The sequence below is a fragment of the Tasmannia lanceolata genome, unplaced genomic scaffold, assembly GCF_043159265.1.
Source record: "Tasmannia lanceolata isolate RefF3 unplaced genomic scaffold, GAP_Taslan_0.1 ptg000006l, whole genome shotgun sequence".
NCBI classification, from domain to species: Eukaryota; Viridiplantae; Streptophyta; class Magnoliopsida; order Canellales; family Winteraceae; genus Tasmannia; species Tasmannia lanceolata.
The window spans coordinates 27,951,396-27,970,501 of NW_027518683.1; the positions used below are offsets into that span (position 1 = coordinate 27,951,396).

Below are 19,106 nucleotides of genomic sequence, written 5' to 3' on the forward strand. Positions count from 1 at the left end.
AAAGGCTTTGAGATAACTGCAAAGAGAGCATTGTTAGTCTTAATAAGATGTTTGAGCCTTAGAATAGAGGGTTTGTTTTTTTTATCCTTCTTATATTCCTTCACTTCTCAACATGATTAAAACACACGGAAAGCATGATGCATGGCCATGGACATACATGGGGATGGCCTTGTAAAACATTTAGCCTTTGGCCTCTTGGTAAGAAAATAATGACCCAGTTTTGAGAGATGTCTTTGTTAAGTTACAGCTATTGTTCACTTCTTAACGAGATATAAGCTGCTCATAGTAAGTACACGAGCACTAATGGAGACGCTCCAGAAGAACTGCAGGGTTGGAACAACTTATTTTCAGAAATTACCTTTATCATTCAATTGATGCTAGCAGAATTTAAAATTATGTGCATCAGCTTGGATATTATTTTAATGCTATCACAACCAAACAGGTCGGTTTTGTACAGGTTCATACATCTCCTCCAGCACTCAACTTCTCAAGAGAGTAGCATCATCACCACTTCCCATATCATTTTGCATTGTTACGTGCAATGACCACCCCAAGCCACAAAAACAACGCACACCATATAAGCTGCCACCACCACGTGCCAACGTCACTTGTTTCATCACTAGAAATCTCAGCCGCACAACAAACGTTGTCGCCGCCGCCACGACCTCTCTCCCGCCACTACCGTTGCGGCCACCACCACACACTAACACAACTCTTAGTCACACAACACCATTGGCTGTCGTTCCCATGGTTTTAAATTTTCACAAAACCGACATGAAATGACTTACATGTTTCCATTTCCATCCCCACCGAAATCAAAACTGCAAGTGTATTGGTAGTATATACTATATAACATCAGTATGAGTAAATATATCTATATTAATTGCGTGTGAAATGCATTATATGCATTATATTTTTTAATGATAGTGGTGCATGCATTATGCATAAATATTTATATGAATATTAAATGGGAAAGGTGGGTGTGTATTGAATAATCAGGCACGTGCCATTGTGCATGTATCGTTGTCCGTTGTTGTTATACTATTATGGATGGTTGTCTTACTTATGTGATGGTTTTTAAGTGTGCATTTGTGCTTATTCTAGCAATTTCTGAAGTTTCATCTTAAAATACTATCATTTGCATATGTTTCAATAAATTTCCGTGATTTTACAGGATTTCCACTGAAATTTCCAACAGGAACTGACATATCCATTTCGGTGGCATCCGAAACCGAAATTTAAACACCCTCCCCCCCCCCCCCCCCCCCCCCCCCAACTCTCTCTCTCTCTCTCTCTCTGAGAAGCTCCAGAAGCACTGCAGGGTTGGAACTCCTCATTTTCGAAACTTGTCCTTATTGTTCAATTGAAACTAGCAGAATTCAAAATTACGTACCAGAACCAAGCATGGACCGGGTGGGAATCAAGCTCCCCACCAAGCTTGAGATATAGTCTGAATAGACCAAAACTGGTTTTTCCAGTTCCAATTGAACTAGAAACAGATCAAACAGGCAGGTTTCGTACAGGCTCACAAATCTTTTCAAACACTCAACTTCTCAAGAGACTTTCAACATCACCACTTCCCATATCGCATACAGAAACAGCCACTACCAGACATCACCGTCGCTTGTTCCCATCACCACGTGGCATTGCAACTCTCAGTCCCACAACATAATTTCTCACCGCCCATCCACCTCTCTCCCCTACTTTCCTCCCACTCACTTGCTCCCACCATGACACACCATTACAACTCTTGGTCGCACAACTCAATTGGTAGCCCCTCTCTCTCTCTCTCTCTCTCTCTCTCTCTCTCTCTCTCTCTCTCTCTCTCTCTAAATGCTGACCGCTAGCCGCTTACTGTTAGTACCTATTGCTGCTCGAAGCCCAAACTCAAAGGAGAACCATAAAAAAACACTTTAATCATTTTGACAGAACATAAAGGTCTCTCTCATTGCAAGTAACTTGCCGCTTACTGGTAGTACCTCTTGCTGCTCGAAACCCAAAATCAAAAGAGAACCAGAAAAAAAAAGGCACTTTAATCATTTTGACAGAACAGAAAGGTCTCTCTCTCTCTCATTGCAAGTAACTTGCTGCTTACCGGGCGAACGAACCGCTCGCTGATTCAAACCCCAACTCGAAGGAGACGCAGAAAAGATACTTAAATCATTTTTGAGAAAACAGAAAGGTACTTCAAAGATTTGGTTAGACAGAACTGGACCACACAATTCTCTAATTTTCTACTTTAGAATGTGAAGGAAAATAATTTTAGGGTACCAGGTTGGTTATATACTTGGTTCCTGACTTTGATATTCGGTTTGATTTGCCTAATCCAATTTCTGATAAAAACGCAGATCTGGATATTGATACTCTCTTACAATTTTATTTAAATTCAACAATGCACTGTATTTGTTCCTTTCCTACCGCATATGATCCTATAAGCTAAAAAGCCCAAAATACAATACCAGAAAAACTAAATTTTTACTATAAATGTTCGGAGGTAACAATTCGACAGTCTAGTAAAACTTTTTAGGTGCTTATGAATATAACACTAAGGTCGCTAACTCTAAAAAGTGGTTCAATTTTTTGGCAACAGTCTAGATATTCCAACTTTTAATGTGGTTGCATATTCCACGGATTCAGTGTGCCTTTCACATCTCATCCTTGCAGTGACATATATACTAATGTCCCACAAAAATGCAGAAATTCAATGTAAAAAATCTTTTTGGAAGTCACATAATCAAGAATACCTGCCACAGAACTTGGAGAAGAGAGAAAAGCATCGTGCTGATAGCCAAGTTTCCTGAGAGGCTATTCTGAACAATAAAAGAATTCGCAAGTCATGAAACTGAAAAGTTCAAACTAAAGAAATATGTACCAATATCCAATCATAAGGCACTTGAATCAACAGAAAGGAATAAAGCAAATCTAAATAAAATGCATATCAAGAAGCCAGATATGAGAACAAGAAATAGGTTGTAGACTTTAGCAGAGCGAAATTATTGTTTATAGAAAAAGAAAGGCAAAATTATGGTTTATGGGAAAAAGAAAACGAAAATCTTTGCATGAATAAGTGGTCGTAATTTTCGAATTAACTTAAGCATGATACTTCAAGCGATCAGTTGGATGACAGTCCAAACTAAAAAAAGAAAAAAAAAATTAACAAGAGTTATAGCAAGTAAACTGAACTCAGCATAGCAATAACATTTCTGAAAAGAAAGGCCATCAAAAGAAGAAAATAGCAAAGAGCCGAATTCTGATATAGGGGGGAATGAAGACTAAGAAGTTCCAGCATAAAATTTCGTAGGAAGGTAGAGAAGAAGCTAAAAAATCAAACAACTTGTCAAGTAGGAAGTGGTATGTAAATCCAAAAAGAATAGAGAGCTCGAGTTGGAAAATTATGTTCACAGAATAATGCCCTTCTTGGTAGGGGTTTAACTTGCTATTTTGGATCTCGAGAACCTCTTGAATCATTGATTGTCCAGTTTGCCGAATCAAACTGTCTTGTACATTTCCAAGCTTGACTGGTCATGTTTCCAAAATAACAATGCGAAATATTTAACACATGGCTAGATTAGCCATATTATATAAAACAAGTACAGAAGAAATTGAGAATAAAACAGGTTCAAAGTTGCATCTATAAAACCAATTTTTTGAGTTAATTATTGCACATATATCTAATATATTTATGACAAAAAACTAGAACATTCTTCCGCAAGTGGAATGTGACAATCTTATTTAAAATGTATGTGGACAACACATTATTCACATGGATACATACGAACTAAGGAAGATTATATGATTTTAAAGACACTGAAAGAAGCAAATAATTAGTCTCATACCATACATGGAGAAGACACCTATATGTTATTTACATGAATGCATTTAGATTCAATTAGCATTGAGAGTAATTCAAGACAGTACATTAGCACTGGGCATAACAGCTAAATCAAAAGTAATCAATATTAAGCAGCATTGACACTGTCAGGTAGTTGGTACTATGAAAGATCTAACCAATAGTCAAATCTAGAGAGGAGAGAGGCACAGACATTAATATATAAGGTAGATCAAAAGCAGATATTCAAGATGTAACGTCAACAAGAACAGAAGCAACGGAAGGCAGCACACTGATCATGCATCCGCTAACACCAGGTAATTTTGAAAGAGTGCAATGACAGAACTATTTTCCAAATAATAGCGAATATAAATACTATCACACATAATATAAACAAAAGTTTTTCACATGACAATACTTGCAGACAGAGTAAAAGTATCAGATGCTACAAATCGCAGAAAACCTCTAATAGTAGAAACATTTAGCTCCTTCATCCATGAATTGACACAAGCATAATGCAGGATGTACCTCCAAGCGGATATATTGCATGTTCTGGGATTTCATGATAACTGTAATCCAGAAAAAGATAATAATCATAAATTACAAAATGGAAAGCAACATGAAACTGGCTTGTTCAAGTCTACCACCAACTGTACTATGGAAAGGTTATCGGGGCATAAGCCTTACGGTATTCAAATGAAAAATAGGAAACAAGAAGAAATATTTACAAATTATGTAAGGTGTAAAACTAAGTCATTCATTTTCTATAGTAACAACCCAATATGAAACAACTTGTAGATGACTTTAAAGCTGTAATTGAAAAGAAAATGGACAAATCGATTGGCTAAAATTAACCAATAAAATGCTTTACCACAGATCAAATATTTCCAGATGCTCATAGAAAAAAAGTTAGCATCTATAACATGAAAAACAACCCCTATAGTATACAATGTGGTTGCTCCATGAAACCAAATGATGTAAATTAAAAGATTGATTAGTCATCTCACAATGTCATCACACTGGATCAAGTAATTCTAAAATGACTGTTTACTGAAGTCTGAAACTCCTACTGCTACACTCCTAGGCACCTAATCTAGGAGGTAGTAGTAGACACTAGAGTCAAGGCATTTTTTTCCTTATCTTGGCTTGAGATTGAGCTGAAAGCATTCAGGAGGGGGCAGGGAAATAGATCTAATTTCATTGCTGGTTGCGACGTGGTTTTCCAAGAAATAGAGTAGAAAAAACAGGTATCTAGTCAAACCAATGGAAAGACTCCAACTTTGAGAATCAAGGGCTGGCTGGTTTTGAGGTCTCTTTGACTGCATCCTAAATCTGTTGGATTAGGTCCAATTTGAATTCTTCGATTCTCGCTCCTACTGGGCGGAGTACTCAAAATATCTTCCACGATATCCGGAGTACTCCCCCTATTTTAGGCTATCTCCGGTAGCAGCCTCGGCGAGCAAAAGGTCTGTAGGACTCTACCAAAATCACATCGACTTGGTCAAGACATACCATGTCCCTTATGTATGTAACTAAGGCATGAATTAGGCCAGACGGACTTCATGTGCAGTTCATGTTTTCCAATTTTCTTCTGCTCTTTTTGAGTTTAGAAAAAAAGGAGCTTGTTGCTTACTGAGTATTCCAAACAGATCTTGAAATTCAAACAATGCCACTCAAAAAGAAAATGGAAACAATGATAGACCTCTTTCAATGGAGAAAAATGTAGATCAAACCGATTTGGGGCAATCTTAAGTCTCCCCATCTTTGAATGATACTAAACTTTAACAAGAAAGAACGAAGGCAACAATTGACGGGCAAAAGCTTGACGCCCAAGCAAGAAAAAAGTATGCACTTATGTAAAGGAAAACTGAGAACAATAGGAAGCTCCTCTCTCAAAATCTCCTCTTAGTTAAAGAGGAACCTCAAGCATTGCTTTTCTCTGAACATAATAGAGAGAAACCTATTCATCATCTCATCTACCAATACTCTCCTCCATGATGTTTGTTATTCTCCATAGAGGTTAGACTCCGTGAAAAATTCTCTTAAAAAGAACACAACAAATATGCCACAAACTTCAAAATATGTGGAACAAGATGAGCCTGCAAAATCGGATAGCAGTGAAAAATTCTCTTAAAAAGAACATAACAAATATGCCACAAACTTCAAAATATGTGGAATGAGATGAGCCTGCAAAATCACATAGGGTCCGTTCACTTGTCTTTTTGGTACAGGAAAAGAAAGAAAGGAAAGGTAAGGAATCTGCCGTGGAATAATGGAAAAGAAAGGAAAAGAAACTGTGACGGGAAACTTGTCTTCTCGCTGTTCAGTTGCCCACAAACCGAGGGAAAAGAAACTGTGACGGGAAACCTGTTTTCTCGCGACGTTAGAAAACGATTTTCCTATCGATTTGGGAGGAAAGGAGTGGAAAGCATTTGCGAGAAAAGACAATTTCGAAGTATATTTTTTCTTTTCCAAGTCATTAACAATACTTTCTCGGGAAACAAAGAGAACGGTGGAATTTCATGTTTCCCGAGAAGGGGCCTTTTCCTTTCTTTTCATTTCCTGAGAACGCAAGTGAACACAGCCATAAAGAAATAGCAAGGAGGCACAAGGAATGACTACAAAAAAAGAAGCTCTAAACTTCAATCCACAAAGACCACAGCTAAGGTGCCTACCACTCCAATAATGATCCTCAATGAAAATTGAGAGTAGATGATAACTCTACTCAGCTCAAATACTTCCAAAATAACATTTGACCGCCATAGGATGGGCTCAAACTAGATGCTCAAGCAATCCTGTTGGTAGAATCTTCCTCCACCAATTAAGGACCCAACAACTCCTTGAAAATGTAGCTTCATTCGAGTCTTGATAACAATCGATCACAATCAGACAATTTCCCCCAAAGCATTCCTAAAAACACTGCCAGTTCTGAGCGATGATAACCTAAATGGCTAGTGGTATTCAGCTAGCCACAAAGAAGCCTAATCTGGAGTGACTCAAAGAAATGGTCCCCCTAAGGATGTCTTCACCTAGAGGCTGCAAAAGCAAAAGCCTATTCTGATAAAAGCCTAATGGATAGTAGATTGCTAAATCTCTCTACTTACCAACGTAGAAAATAATATGGCTATCACAGATTTTTTTTTTGTTGAAATATGGCTACTCGTTTTAGTGGTGTTTTTAGTTTATTAGAGATTATACACAGACAATGGTATTTTGGAAGTTTATATAACTTCTTAAGTTAATAAAAGAAAGGAGCCTGCTCAACTCCGCTGATTACATCCCCACGAAATTCCTCCTTGTTTTTCTTCTCTTTCTTCCTTTTTGCTTGCTTACTTTCCGTATCTACATAGTATCAAAGCGAATCTAGATCCAAATGAGTCTAGATCTATTGATCCAACAATCAAACAACATCAAGCGATCTTAGAAAAACCTATTGATGGACTCAAACTACATGGTCAAGCAATCCTCATGGTAGAATCTTCCTCCACCAATTAAGGAACCAACAACTCCTTGAAAATGTAGCTTAGTTCGAGTCCAAGGTTTTAAATTTCGGTTTCGGTGTCAGTTTCGACCACCACTGAAACCGAAATGTTTCGGTTTCGGGCCGAAATTTCGACCGAAATCATGTAAAAATATGATTATAATTTTGTTTATTTTTTTAAATTTCGACCGAAATGTCTACAATTTAGGTGTCAATTTCGACGATTTCGGTTGAAATTTCGGTTATTTCGGTGGAAATTTCATAAATTTGGGTAGAAATTATAACATTTCGGTGTACATTTTTAAAATTTCGGTGGAAATTTTGTAAAAAAAAGTCCAAAAAAGAAACTTCAACCGAAATTTAGGAATTTCGGTAAAATTTTCTCGAAATCTTGTAAAGAAACGACTTCATGTGAATTTCGTTTCGGTTTGTGCCGAAACCGTGTTCGAGTCTAAATGACAATCGATCGCAATCAGACAATTCCCCCCATAGCATTCCTAAACACACTGCCAGCTCTGGGCGATGAGAGCCTAAATGGCTTGTGGGGTTCAGCTAGCCACAATGAAGCCTAATCTGGAGAGACTCAAAGAAATGGTCCTTCAAATGATGTCTTCACCAATTGCCTGCAAAAGCCTTTTGTCATAAGAGACTAATGGATAATAGATTTACTAAATCTATCTATTTAACACCGTAGAAATAATATGGCTATCTAAGAATTTTTCTTATTGAAATATGGGTACTCATTTTAGTGATGTTAATAGTTTATTAGAGTTTTATAGAAATCAACTTTCAAAGAGAAATACTTTATTAGAGATTAAACGTATGGACGATGGTATTTTGGAAGTTTATATAACTTCTTAAGTTAACGAAAGAAAGGAGCCTACTCAACTAGGCTGACTTCTATTCCTACGAAATTCCTCTCCTTTTTGTTCTTCACTTTCTTCTTCCTGTTTGCATTCTTACTTTTTCACTATCTAAATGGTATCAGAGCGAACCTAGATCCAAATGAGTCAAGATCTCTTGATCCTACAACCAAACAACATCAAGAGATCTTAGAAAAACCTATCTCAGTCTGAACTCTTCATCAGTTGTACACATAATCTCTAATTGATCATATGCAAATGATTAGTTTGAATAGCTCATATCTTTCAGGTATTTCAGATGAATTTTAATCATTTTTTAGTTTTTATTGATTTTGGGAGGACTTTATGAAGATTTAGAGATTTAAGGCATCTGATATTCAAGGGTCCAGATCTGGTGTTCCAATTTGTCCTCTCTCTGATTAGAGTGCATGGCATCATTTTTCTAATAGGAAAAGAGATGGAACTATTCTTGTATCGTTTGGATGTGATTTGGATGTGATGTAGACAAATCTTTGAGGCTATTTTGACCACTTAAGTGCCCTCTTTATTCCCCTTTTTTATGAAATCTGTTTAATACAATGATATTATTTTATGATTTATGTTTGGATCATGTCCACAAACATGTCATCTAGCTGTTTTGTGACCAATTCAAGTCAATGTTAAGCTCGGGTAAGTCGTCACATGGGCTCGGGTAAGTCGTCACATGGACCACACTAGAGTTCATATCACGGTCATCAAGCCAGATCGAACGAACCATTGTGAATTGTCCACTGCACTCGTCCTCCCAGACGAACTTGATAGATGTCCTTTGACCTTTTGTAGGTACGAAATTCTTACGCAGTCCATCCAGAAAACACCTTACGAAGGCTTGGAGCTCGTCTTTTTGGAAACACGGGACATTAAATCTCTCGGAGTGGGCCTTTGAAAGGTATCGTCTGCAGAAGCGACCTTTGAAAGGTATCATCTGCAGGAGCTGATGGAGCTCTTCAATAGATCTGGGTCTAAAGTGGAGCAACTCTCCAAAGAATAGGGACGGACCTCTTCTCTTGGTTAAGACTTCTGGAATTGGCCTTTATTTGAATACCAGTTTTGACTCAGTTTTGACTCACGGACCAACCCCATTTATTTTAATGGACGAATCAAAGAACCAAAAAGGAATCCCAATTATGAAAAATAGGAATTCAAGTGAATATTAAAATGGGAATTCAAGTGAAGATTAAACCCATGTCAATCTTTTGACAGTTTTGTGACAAATTAAAATCAATAATAAGATCAGGCCAGTCATCACATGGACCACCGTAGAGTTCTGTTAACAGAGAGAATTGAGAATGAAATATTGTGTGTTAGCCTCCTTGCCCTAACACACACATATATATTTATTATGAAAAGACTATAATGCCCTTCGGCTACATAAGCTTATTCTAACACTCCCCCTCAAGCTGGAGTATGAATGTCATACATGCCCAGCTTGTTACATAAATCACTCAATCGAACTCCATTCAACGGCTTGGTAAACATGTCTGCAATCTGATCATTTGTTCGAGTGAACTCGGTTTGAATTTGGCCTATCTGAATCCTGTGACGAATAAAGTGACAATCCACTTCTATATGCTTAGTTCGTTCGTGAAATACCGGATTCATAGCTATGTGAATGGCTGACTTGTTGTCACAGTAGAGGGATGCAGGTGAGGAGTATGAGAATCCAATCTCTGACATAAACAACCGTAGCCAAATTAATTCACAGCTTGTGTAAGCCATGGCCCTGTATTCTGCTTCTGCACTGGATCGTGACATAACGTCCTGCTTCTTACTCTTCCAAGATACTAGATTTCCACCTATGAAGGGACAATAGCCATTAGTAGATCGCCGGTCAGCAGGAGATCCGACCCAGTCTGCATCAAAGTATCCCTCAATCCTCAAATGGTTATGCTTCCTAAAGAGAAGACCTTTCCCGGGAGCTTTCTTCAGATACTTCACTATCTGAATCACAGCTGACCAATGTGATGTCCGAGGCGCACTCTTATACTGGCTAACCACACCAACAGCATATGCAATGTCCGGACGAGTGACTGTGAGATAGATCAACAGTCCTACTAACTGTCTATATCGACCAGGATCTTCTAGTGGCTCCCCCTGATCAGGTGAAAGCTTGACATTCGGATTCATAGGAGTCTGTGCAGGTTTTGCCCCCAGAAGACCTGTTTCTTCCAAAATATCAAGAGCACACTTCCTTTGGGACAAAGATAGCCCCCTTTGTGAATGTGCCACTTCACTGCCTAAGAAGTATCTCAGAACACCAAGGTCTTTTGTGCTGAATTCATTCTGAAGGAAATCTTTAAGGCGTTGTATTCCTGCTTTGTCATTCCCTGTAATAACAATATCATCAACATATACAACCAGGAGAATCAAACCATCCTTGCTTCGAGAGCTGAACACAGAATGGTCTACAGCACATTGTTTCATACCAAATCATAGGATGGCCTCACTGAATCTCCCAAACCAAGCACGGGGAGACTGTTTAAGACCATAAATCGCCTTTATAAGTTTACAGACGGTATGCTGCAACTCCCCCTGAGCAACAAACCCTGGTGGTTGCTCCATATACACCTCCTCCTGCAAATCACCATGGAGGAACGCATTCTTGATATCCAACTGATATAGTGGCCAAGACCGATTCACGGCCAAAGAAATCAATACACGGATGAATGGAATCTTTGCCACTGGAGAGAATGTCTTAACATAATCAATCCCATAAGTCTGAGTAAAGCCCTTGGCAACAAGACGGGCTTTTAACCTCTCAACAGAGCCATCAGGTAGGTATTTGACGGTGAACACCCACTTACATCCGACTACCTGAGCACCAGGAGGAAGGGAAGCCAACTGCCATGTCTGGTTTTTGGCCAAAGCATCCATCTCAGCCTCCATAGCTGCTCGCCATTCCGAATCAAGCATAGCCTCTTGAGCAGAGCAGGGAATAGAAACCGATGACAAAGATGATATAAATGCGGTATACGAAGGAGATAACCGAGCATAACTTACCGCATCAGAAATAGGGTGATGAGTGGTACGAGAACGAGTACGTCTCGCAATGGGGGTATCAAGAGATTCATCAACCTGAGTAGCATCATCAGAGGATGAGGGTAAAGGACCCGCTTGCTGAGAAGAGATGGCAGGGCATGAAGGCTCAACTGAAGTAGTAAAACACTTGCGAGTATATACCTGAAAGGACGTTGAACCGGATCCGGTGGCAAACTGGGAACCGGAACCGGCAATGGCAACGGAGGAGGAGATACCGGTAAAGAAGAGGAAGCAGGAAAGTAGGGAGTATCCTCAAAAAATGAGACATCAGCACTAATAAATTTGAGGCGAAGCTGAGGATTGTAGCATCGATAACCCTTCTGGGTTCGTGAATAACTCAGGAAAACACACTTGATTGCCCTTGGAGCCAATTTATCAAGTCCTGGGGTGAGATCCTGAACAAAGCAAACACACCCAAACACCTTGGGAGGTAACGGAAACGGATCCCCAGAAAGGTGTAACACCGAAAAAGGGGACCGATTGCTAAGAACTGAAGATGGTAGACGATTAGCCAGAAAGCAAGCTGTAAGCATAGCGTCAGCCCAAAAAGATTTGGGAACATGCATCTGATACAGAATGGTGCGAGCTATATCTACAAGATACCGTATTTTCCGCTCGGCAACACCATTCTGTTGTGAAGTGTGGGCACAAGACGACTGATGAATAATTCCACGACTAGAAAGAAACTCCTGAAAACCGTGCCGATCAGAAAAATACTCACGGGCATTATCAGTACGTAAACATTTAAGGGAACATGAGTATTAATTTGTAATTTCAGCATAAAATAAACAAAATGTAGAAAACACCTAAGAACAATCCTTTATTATATAAAGCCAGGTCATCCTGGAAAAATTATCAACAAAAATAACAAAGTACTTCCCACCAAACATAGAAGGAGTACGACATGGACCCCAAACATCAGAATGCACTAACTCAAAAGGACTACTGACACGACTAACAGAACGAGACGGGTAGGAAACACGATGGTGTTTTCCATACTGAAAGGACTCACAATGAAAAAGACTAATAACACCAGAAACAACTGAAGAACGCTGCAGACGAGCAGGAGAAGGATGACCGAGCCGGCAGTGCCACATAAAGGAATCTGCTGAGGTACTAAACGCCGTAGGAGTGATAGCATCATCCAGGTAGTATAGGCCATCTGTCTCATGCCCCGAGCCAATCGTCTTCCCAGCCGCAAGGTCCTGAAAAACACAATAAGACGGAAAGAATGTTACTGAACAATTAAGGCAATTAGTAAGCTGACTAACAGAAAGAAGATTGCAGGGAAAAGTAGGAACACAGAGTACAGATGATAAGGATAAGTGGGATGTGGCTGTAACAGTCCCAGTGCCTGAAATAGGGCATCGAGTCCATTGGCCAAGGTGACCATCTTAGTAGGAGCACAAGAAGTAAAGGAACTAAGAAGTGTACTGTTACCGGTCATACGATGAGAGGCACTAGAATCAATAAGCTAGGAAGCGGAGTGGCTAAGGGAGCAAGATGGGTTGCTACCTTCTGTGGCAAGTTGAGCAGCCGGTTATTTCCCTTTCTCTTGTAGGCGCAAAAGTGACTCATATTCAGTCCGAGAGACGAGCATTGTGTCTGAGGGAGCAGGAGTAGGTGCAGCAGGTGTCTCAGAAGCGAAGTGGGCGGCTCGAGCGGAACGCAGCTCGGGATGGAGATCGTAACAGAAATCAATAGTGTGACACTCCATGTCACAATGACTGCAATAACGTGAGCCACGACCCACATAAGTACGGCCTCCCCCTGAATCTCGGCCAAAGCCACAGCCTTGTCCGCGACGACTGCTACCACGACCCCTAGCACGAGTGCCCTGAAAGGAACCAGACTGGGCAGCAAAGGCGGACTGGTCACCAGCAACAGAGATAGCCGGATCGAGACGTAGAGCGCGTTGAACGCAAGCAAAGATCTCATCCAAAGATGGGAGCGTGCCTAACCCAAGGATCTGCTGCAGAAGAGGGACAAACTCAGGCCCTAAGCCATCCAAAAATCGAGCAGTACGGAGATCATTCTTCTGTTGAGCCAAGACCTTAAGGTCGGTGGATGGGGGATGATAAATATCAATCTGCTCACAAAGACCAACAAAATTCGAATAGTACTCAGCGACAGTCTTATCTCCACGTGAGATACGAAAGAAGTCATTGTAAACATCAGTAATCCGCGTGAGAATGTTGCTACCGGAATAGAGTGTCTCAGTACGCAACCAGACTGCCCGTGATGTATCCAAAAAGAGCATGTGGCTCGCAATCTTTGGTTCCATACTCTGACAGAGAAGAGATTGAAGCTGGGCATCCTCCTGACTCCACTTATCATACCCAGCATCTTTCGGATCCGGAGGATCTATCGTGATGAAACGTAACTTGCCCTGACCTCGCAAATAAAGGTGAACAGAACGACTCCAGGCAGGGTAATTAGCACCATCCAATTTAATGGATGTCATAGAGGTCACCGACACCGGAAATGAACCGGAGGAAGAAGCTGATGGCAAGGCCATAATAAACACCAAAACTCAAATGGGATGTGGGTGAAGCAGACCTGACAAGACACACCACAACAATCACAGACACCCACAGAAAAGAGCAGCCAAATATAGGCAAGCAAATCACCATGAAAAATAAACAATCAGAAGAAAAAACCACAAACATCCGCCGGAAGGACCCCGAAAAAAACAAGCACGAAGCCTCATACTTGTGGAACTACAATGAAACATAGAGACAAAGCTTAAGTCATCAAGTAGGAAGCAAAGAAAAATGTAACAAAGCAGAGCCGCAACCAAAAAGGTGAGAAATGTAACGGGAAGATTTAGGGCATAAACACCCGACGGCTAGAAGAGAAGAACACTATCTTTATAGGTAAAAGAAGATGGGGAAAGATGTTACAAAAGAAGAAGGGAGAACGCGCAGGGGGGGCAAACAGGGAAGAGTAGGGTTTTCCAGGGGGGGCACGCAGGGGGCAAACAGGGAAAGTTGGGTTTCCAAGGGGGCCAACCAGTGAAGAGTTGGGTTTTCCAGGGGGGCGGGCAAACAGGGAAAGTTGGGTTTCCAGGGGGGCGCGCAGGGGTGCAAACAGGGAAAATTGGGTTTTCCAGGGGGGCGCGCAGGGGGGCAACCAGTAAAGAGTTGGGTTTTCCAGGGGGGTCAAACAGGGAAAGTTGGGTTTCCCAGAGAGGGCGCGCAGGGGGGGCAACCAGTGAAGATGGAGGAAGAAAGAGAAAAAAAGAAGAAGAAGAAGAAGTTAGGGCATGGGCATGGGCATGGGCATGAGCTTCAATGGAGGAAGACAAGAGGTCTTCAATGGATGTCCCTAGGGCATCGAGAAACCTTAGGGCTCTGATACCATATTAACAGAGAGATTTGAGAATGAAATATTGTGTGTTAGCCTCCTTGCCCTAACACACACATATATATTTATTATGAAAAGAATATGAAAAGACTATAATGCCCTTAGGCTACATAAGCTTATTCTAACAAGTTCATATCGTGATCATCAAGCTAGATGGAACGAACTATCTTGAATGGCCCCAGTCAACAAAATGTTCTTTGGTGGCATATTCATGCAAGGATATTTTAATGTACGAATTAAAGAATCAAATGAGGAAGACCCCAACTATGAAAAATGGGAATCTAAGAACCTCACGGTCATATCATTGTTATTAATAGAGGGCCACTACTTCTAGAGACTACAGAATCCGTCGACTCTCTCAATCTCTGTCAAAAAAATTTCGCCAAAAGTTGATACAAGAACTCCATTCGTCAACCCACTTGAAAGAATCTTGCACATTAGCATCTTTATCAGTGGTCACAGCATCAAGTTCACGAAATATCTCCCTTAGATATCTTTCTTTACACCATCTATCCTGCAAGAACTTGATCCTATCCCCTTTATATAATATGTATCTAATCCCTTCTGAGAATTATGTTATTGTCTAAGAATAACCCTCAACAATGTCAATCGTTTGCTCCTTCAATTATCATAAAAGGCCCAATTCCGTTGACACACCACATACTCGCTCTCTATGATCTGAGTCAAAAAGGTTAGCCTATGCTCCCTAAGCCTCCACAGCCATTTCCCAAGAAGATCTTTATTCATTCCCCAAAGATTTCGATTGCCTAATCGGCCAACTTTCAGAGGTTTACAAACCACCTCCCAAGCAACATGGTGAAACTTCCTCTTCTCCTCTGAATCACCACATTGAAAATTCTTCTAGATCTGCTCAAAGTGATTTCTCACTCCAATCAGGCATCTGAATAGAGAAAAAAATAGATAGGCAAATTCGCTAGCACCACCTTAATGAGGGTGATCCCATCTCCAAGAGAGATAAGGCCCCGCTTTCAAGACAATAACCGTTTCTCCACCCTTTCAACTATCGAATTCTGCATCCTCTTCTTGGGACTCCCCTCACATAGGAAGACCAAGATAGCTAGTCGGAAAATGATCCACAGAATGCCCAAGGAAATCCGCATACCTATCTCTCACAGCATTTGAAAGGTTGATACCAAGCATCTTGGACTTTCGAAAATTAGACCTTTGCCCTGTAACAACTTCATAATAGTGAAGGACGACTTTTATCTTAGACACTTTGGCTTCATCTGTCAGTCTAAAAATAAGGGTATCATCAGCTAACTGAAGATAAGCAACTTCCAAACTCGGATTACCAATATGAAAGCCTTCTATAAGACCACATCTACGATCTTTCTCAACCATTTTACTCGGGGCTTCAATGACTATCATGAACAGGAAAGGGGATAGCGGATCTCCTTGCCTCAAGCCCTGAGTTGATTAGGCACTAATAGGAAGATGCAAAAATGTTGAGGTTGGAGTAGAGTATTAGGCACCAACAGCATTGGAAACTGAATCAAGTTGTCTATGACAAAAGTACTCTATGATAAAAGGCATTTATGATTCAAATGTGAAGATAAGCTGTTGGAGAAGGGCAGTATTTAATCTTTTATACTTTAACACTCCCCCTCATGTATGGCCCACTTGGCAAGCACGTGGCACATGCGGTCCCACCTTGGGCCGACCATTGCATGTGGATTTTTATGACATCGGGGAGGTTTGAACTCGAGACCTTTGACTCTGATACAATGTTAGAAACTTACCGACTTCTCCAAAAGCTTAAGCTGTTGGAGAAGGGCAGTATTTTATCTTTTATACTTTAACACTCCCCCTCTCGTGTGGCCCACATGGCAAACACGTGGCACATGTGGTCCCACCTTCGGCCGACCATTGCATGTGGATTTTATTTTTTTTGACATCAGGGACATTTTAACTCAAGACCTTTGGCTCTGATACCATGTTAGAAACTTACAGACTTCTTCAAAAGCTTAAGCTGTTGGAGAAGGGCAGTATTTAATCTGTTATACTTTAACACAATGTACTCAAACAATAACATTATGTTTTACATGTCCCCAAATCTAGTTTTCTGCAAGGGCAGACCACATCTAAGTTTCCTATCATTCCATCTGACAAAATAAGTTTGTCAAAGAAATCAAACTATTACATGCGAACAAACAAACAAACAAACAATATGCCAATATCAAGTTGCCAGCAACATGACAAAATGAGTGAGCAAAGAGACAATCTTTTTACTAGCAAGCAGTAAAAGTAATTGTCCCAAATTTCCGTAACCATTTCCCTAGAAATCACAACTGTGGGTCAAAGTCATAGGAAGAAAACAGCACCAGGGCTATGGGAATCAGAGGATAAATTCAGGAAAATGGGAACTACTATGTGGCGTGATGTAATGAAATCTAAGGCCAAGTTTGCAGAAGGAAGAAGGTTGAGTTTACGCAGGGGATCAAATAAGAATTTGGTGTGATGCGTGGTGTGAGACACGCCTATTGAAGGATGTCTTCCCGGATTTGTTTGCGGTTGAAGAATCAAAAGAGGTGTTGGTGAAGGACTATTTGAACCGTAGGGAGAATAGGGTGGTGTGGACTCCCAAATTTAGAGGGGACTTTTTTGATAGAGAATTTGAGTCAGTGGGCAGACCAATGGCAACACTAGAAAGATGCTATATCAAATGTTATGGCCCAGACAAATGAATTTGGATCTCGAACTTGGAAGGCAATTTCACAGTCAAAACTTTCTATCTTCACTTAGTGACATGCCCTGTATCTTCTAAAGTCGCTAAGGTTTGGAGCATTCATGCACCACTGCGAGTTTGTGCCTTTGGATGGACGGCGACATTAGGAACGATACAGACAGTTAATTTCCTGACGGAACGGAACATTTTGATTATAGACCACTACGCTCTATGCATAGAGGTGGGGGAAATGGTAAATCATATGTTGATGCATTGTAAGGTGGCAAGAGAGGTGTGCGGTAGATTATTATCAAGATTTGGAATAGCTTGGCTATTCCCGGCCAAGCTATTGGAGCTCTTGGAAAATTGGGCCATGGATCATTGGAAGCAAAAAGGAAAAATCATGTGGCATGTCTCCTTTCTTGCAACTATATCGGTATTATGGAAGGAGCGAAATGCACGGGTGTTTAAGGGAAATTCGCAAAGGTTGCTCTCTCTATTCAACAAAATCATAGCACTCACAATTTCATGGGTAAAAACGCTACCAAGCTTCACCTTTGTTTCGGCGTATGACCTATGGTATGGATGGAAAGTAATATGCAATGAGGCAAGTGAAGAACAGAGAGCCATCCAAGATTGGAAGGCACCTGCCCTAGGGTTGCTCAAACTAAATTTTGACAGATCAAGTATGGGAAATCCGGGTCCATCTGGGATTGGGGGAGTCTTAAGAGACGACCAAGGGATGGTGATATGGGCCTATTCGGGCCCCATAGGGGTCACAGGTACAAATGAGGCGGAAGTGAGCTGTGCACCATGGAATAAAACTTCTACAAAATACAGAAATAGAAAAGGTCGAGATAGAGGGGGATTCATTGAATGTTATCAGGTGGCTTAGAGGAACTCATCCAATACCTTGGAGATTTGCTACTCTCTTTGATGAAATCCACAATTGGGTGGGCGATGCTACCTTATCTACTCACAATGTAATATGTTCCGCTAATGGTGAGGCGGATAGGTTCCCTAGAGATGGGGTTTCCAGAGAGTCTATTGAAATGTTTGACTTTCTTCCTCCTTAATCGGGGCTAGGCGTTTGTTGCGCCATCATCTTGTATTTCTATTTAGACCTCCTCGGTCCATTTTCTCTTAATAAAATCTCTTTGCCATTCAAAAAAAAAAAGAAAAAGAATAACTGTAGGGGGGGGTGGGGTGTCGTAGTACTAGAAACATAATATTTAGAAACATTTTTATTCGTGAGAGCAAATTTTATTTCAGGGTTATTCATATACCTTGAAATATCTTGTATCGAATATTTCTCATCCATAAAAAATCAATTTGGTTATTTTTAATGATAAAATCAATTTGGTTTGTTTCAAAAAAATTATTTGTCTGATAAGAACATATGCTTTATCAACATGAAAATTTGAAAGGAAGAGACAACATTTGAAAGGTAATCAAAGCATGCAACAAAAATCATCACTTGCATCTAACTAAACACACCACATAGAAAGCCTTAGTAACAACCTATGAAGCACGGGTACTCTCTGGAGGCCCAAACAACCGTATCGTGTGTGTATTGGGTGCGGGTGCGCCCAGGTACACCCTGGGTGCATACCGAGTACGCACCCAAACATCATCGGGAGGATGAGGTCATACCCGGGTGCCTCCGGACTCTCCGGAGGCACTCATCATCTGCACTGAGTGCGTAGCGGGTACTCTCCGGAGGCCCATGCACCCATATTGGTGATGTTATTGTTATTTGATTGTTCTCCAATTAAATTGTTTGAATTCTTTAACAAAATATTT

The 19,106-nt window shown here is 40.6% G+C and overlaps 1 protein-coding gene across 3 annotated transcripts in view; it reads right to left on the reverse strand.

Moving 5' to 3' along the window:
• Positions 1 to 19,106, reverse strand: part of LOC143880197 (palmitoyltransferase AKR1-like) — a 75,074-nt gene that overhangs the window by 48,596 nt on the left and 7,372 nt on the right. For all 3 annotated transcript variants that reach the window (XM_077383007.1, XM_077383009.1, XM_077383008.1), the window contains exons 8-9: positions 4,358 to 4,398; positions 2,745 to 2,810 (exon numbers count right to left, since the gene is read on the reverse strand). In XM_077383007.1, coding sequence (XP_077239122.1) covers positions 2,745 to 2,810; positions 4,358 to 4,398 — 107 coding nt within the window. The remainder of the gene's footprint in view (positions 1 to 2,744; positions 2,811 to 4,357; positions 4,399 to 19,106) is intronic.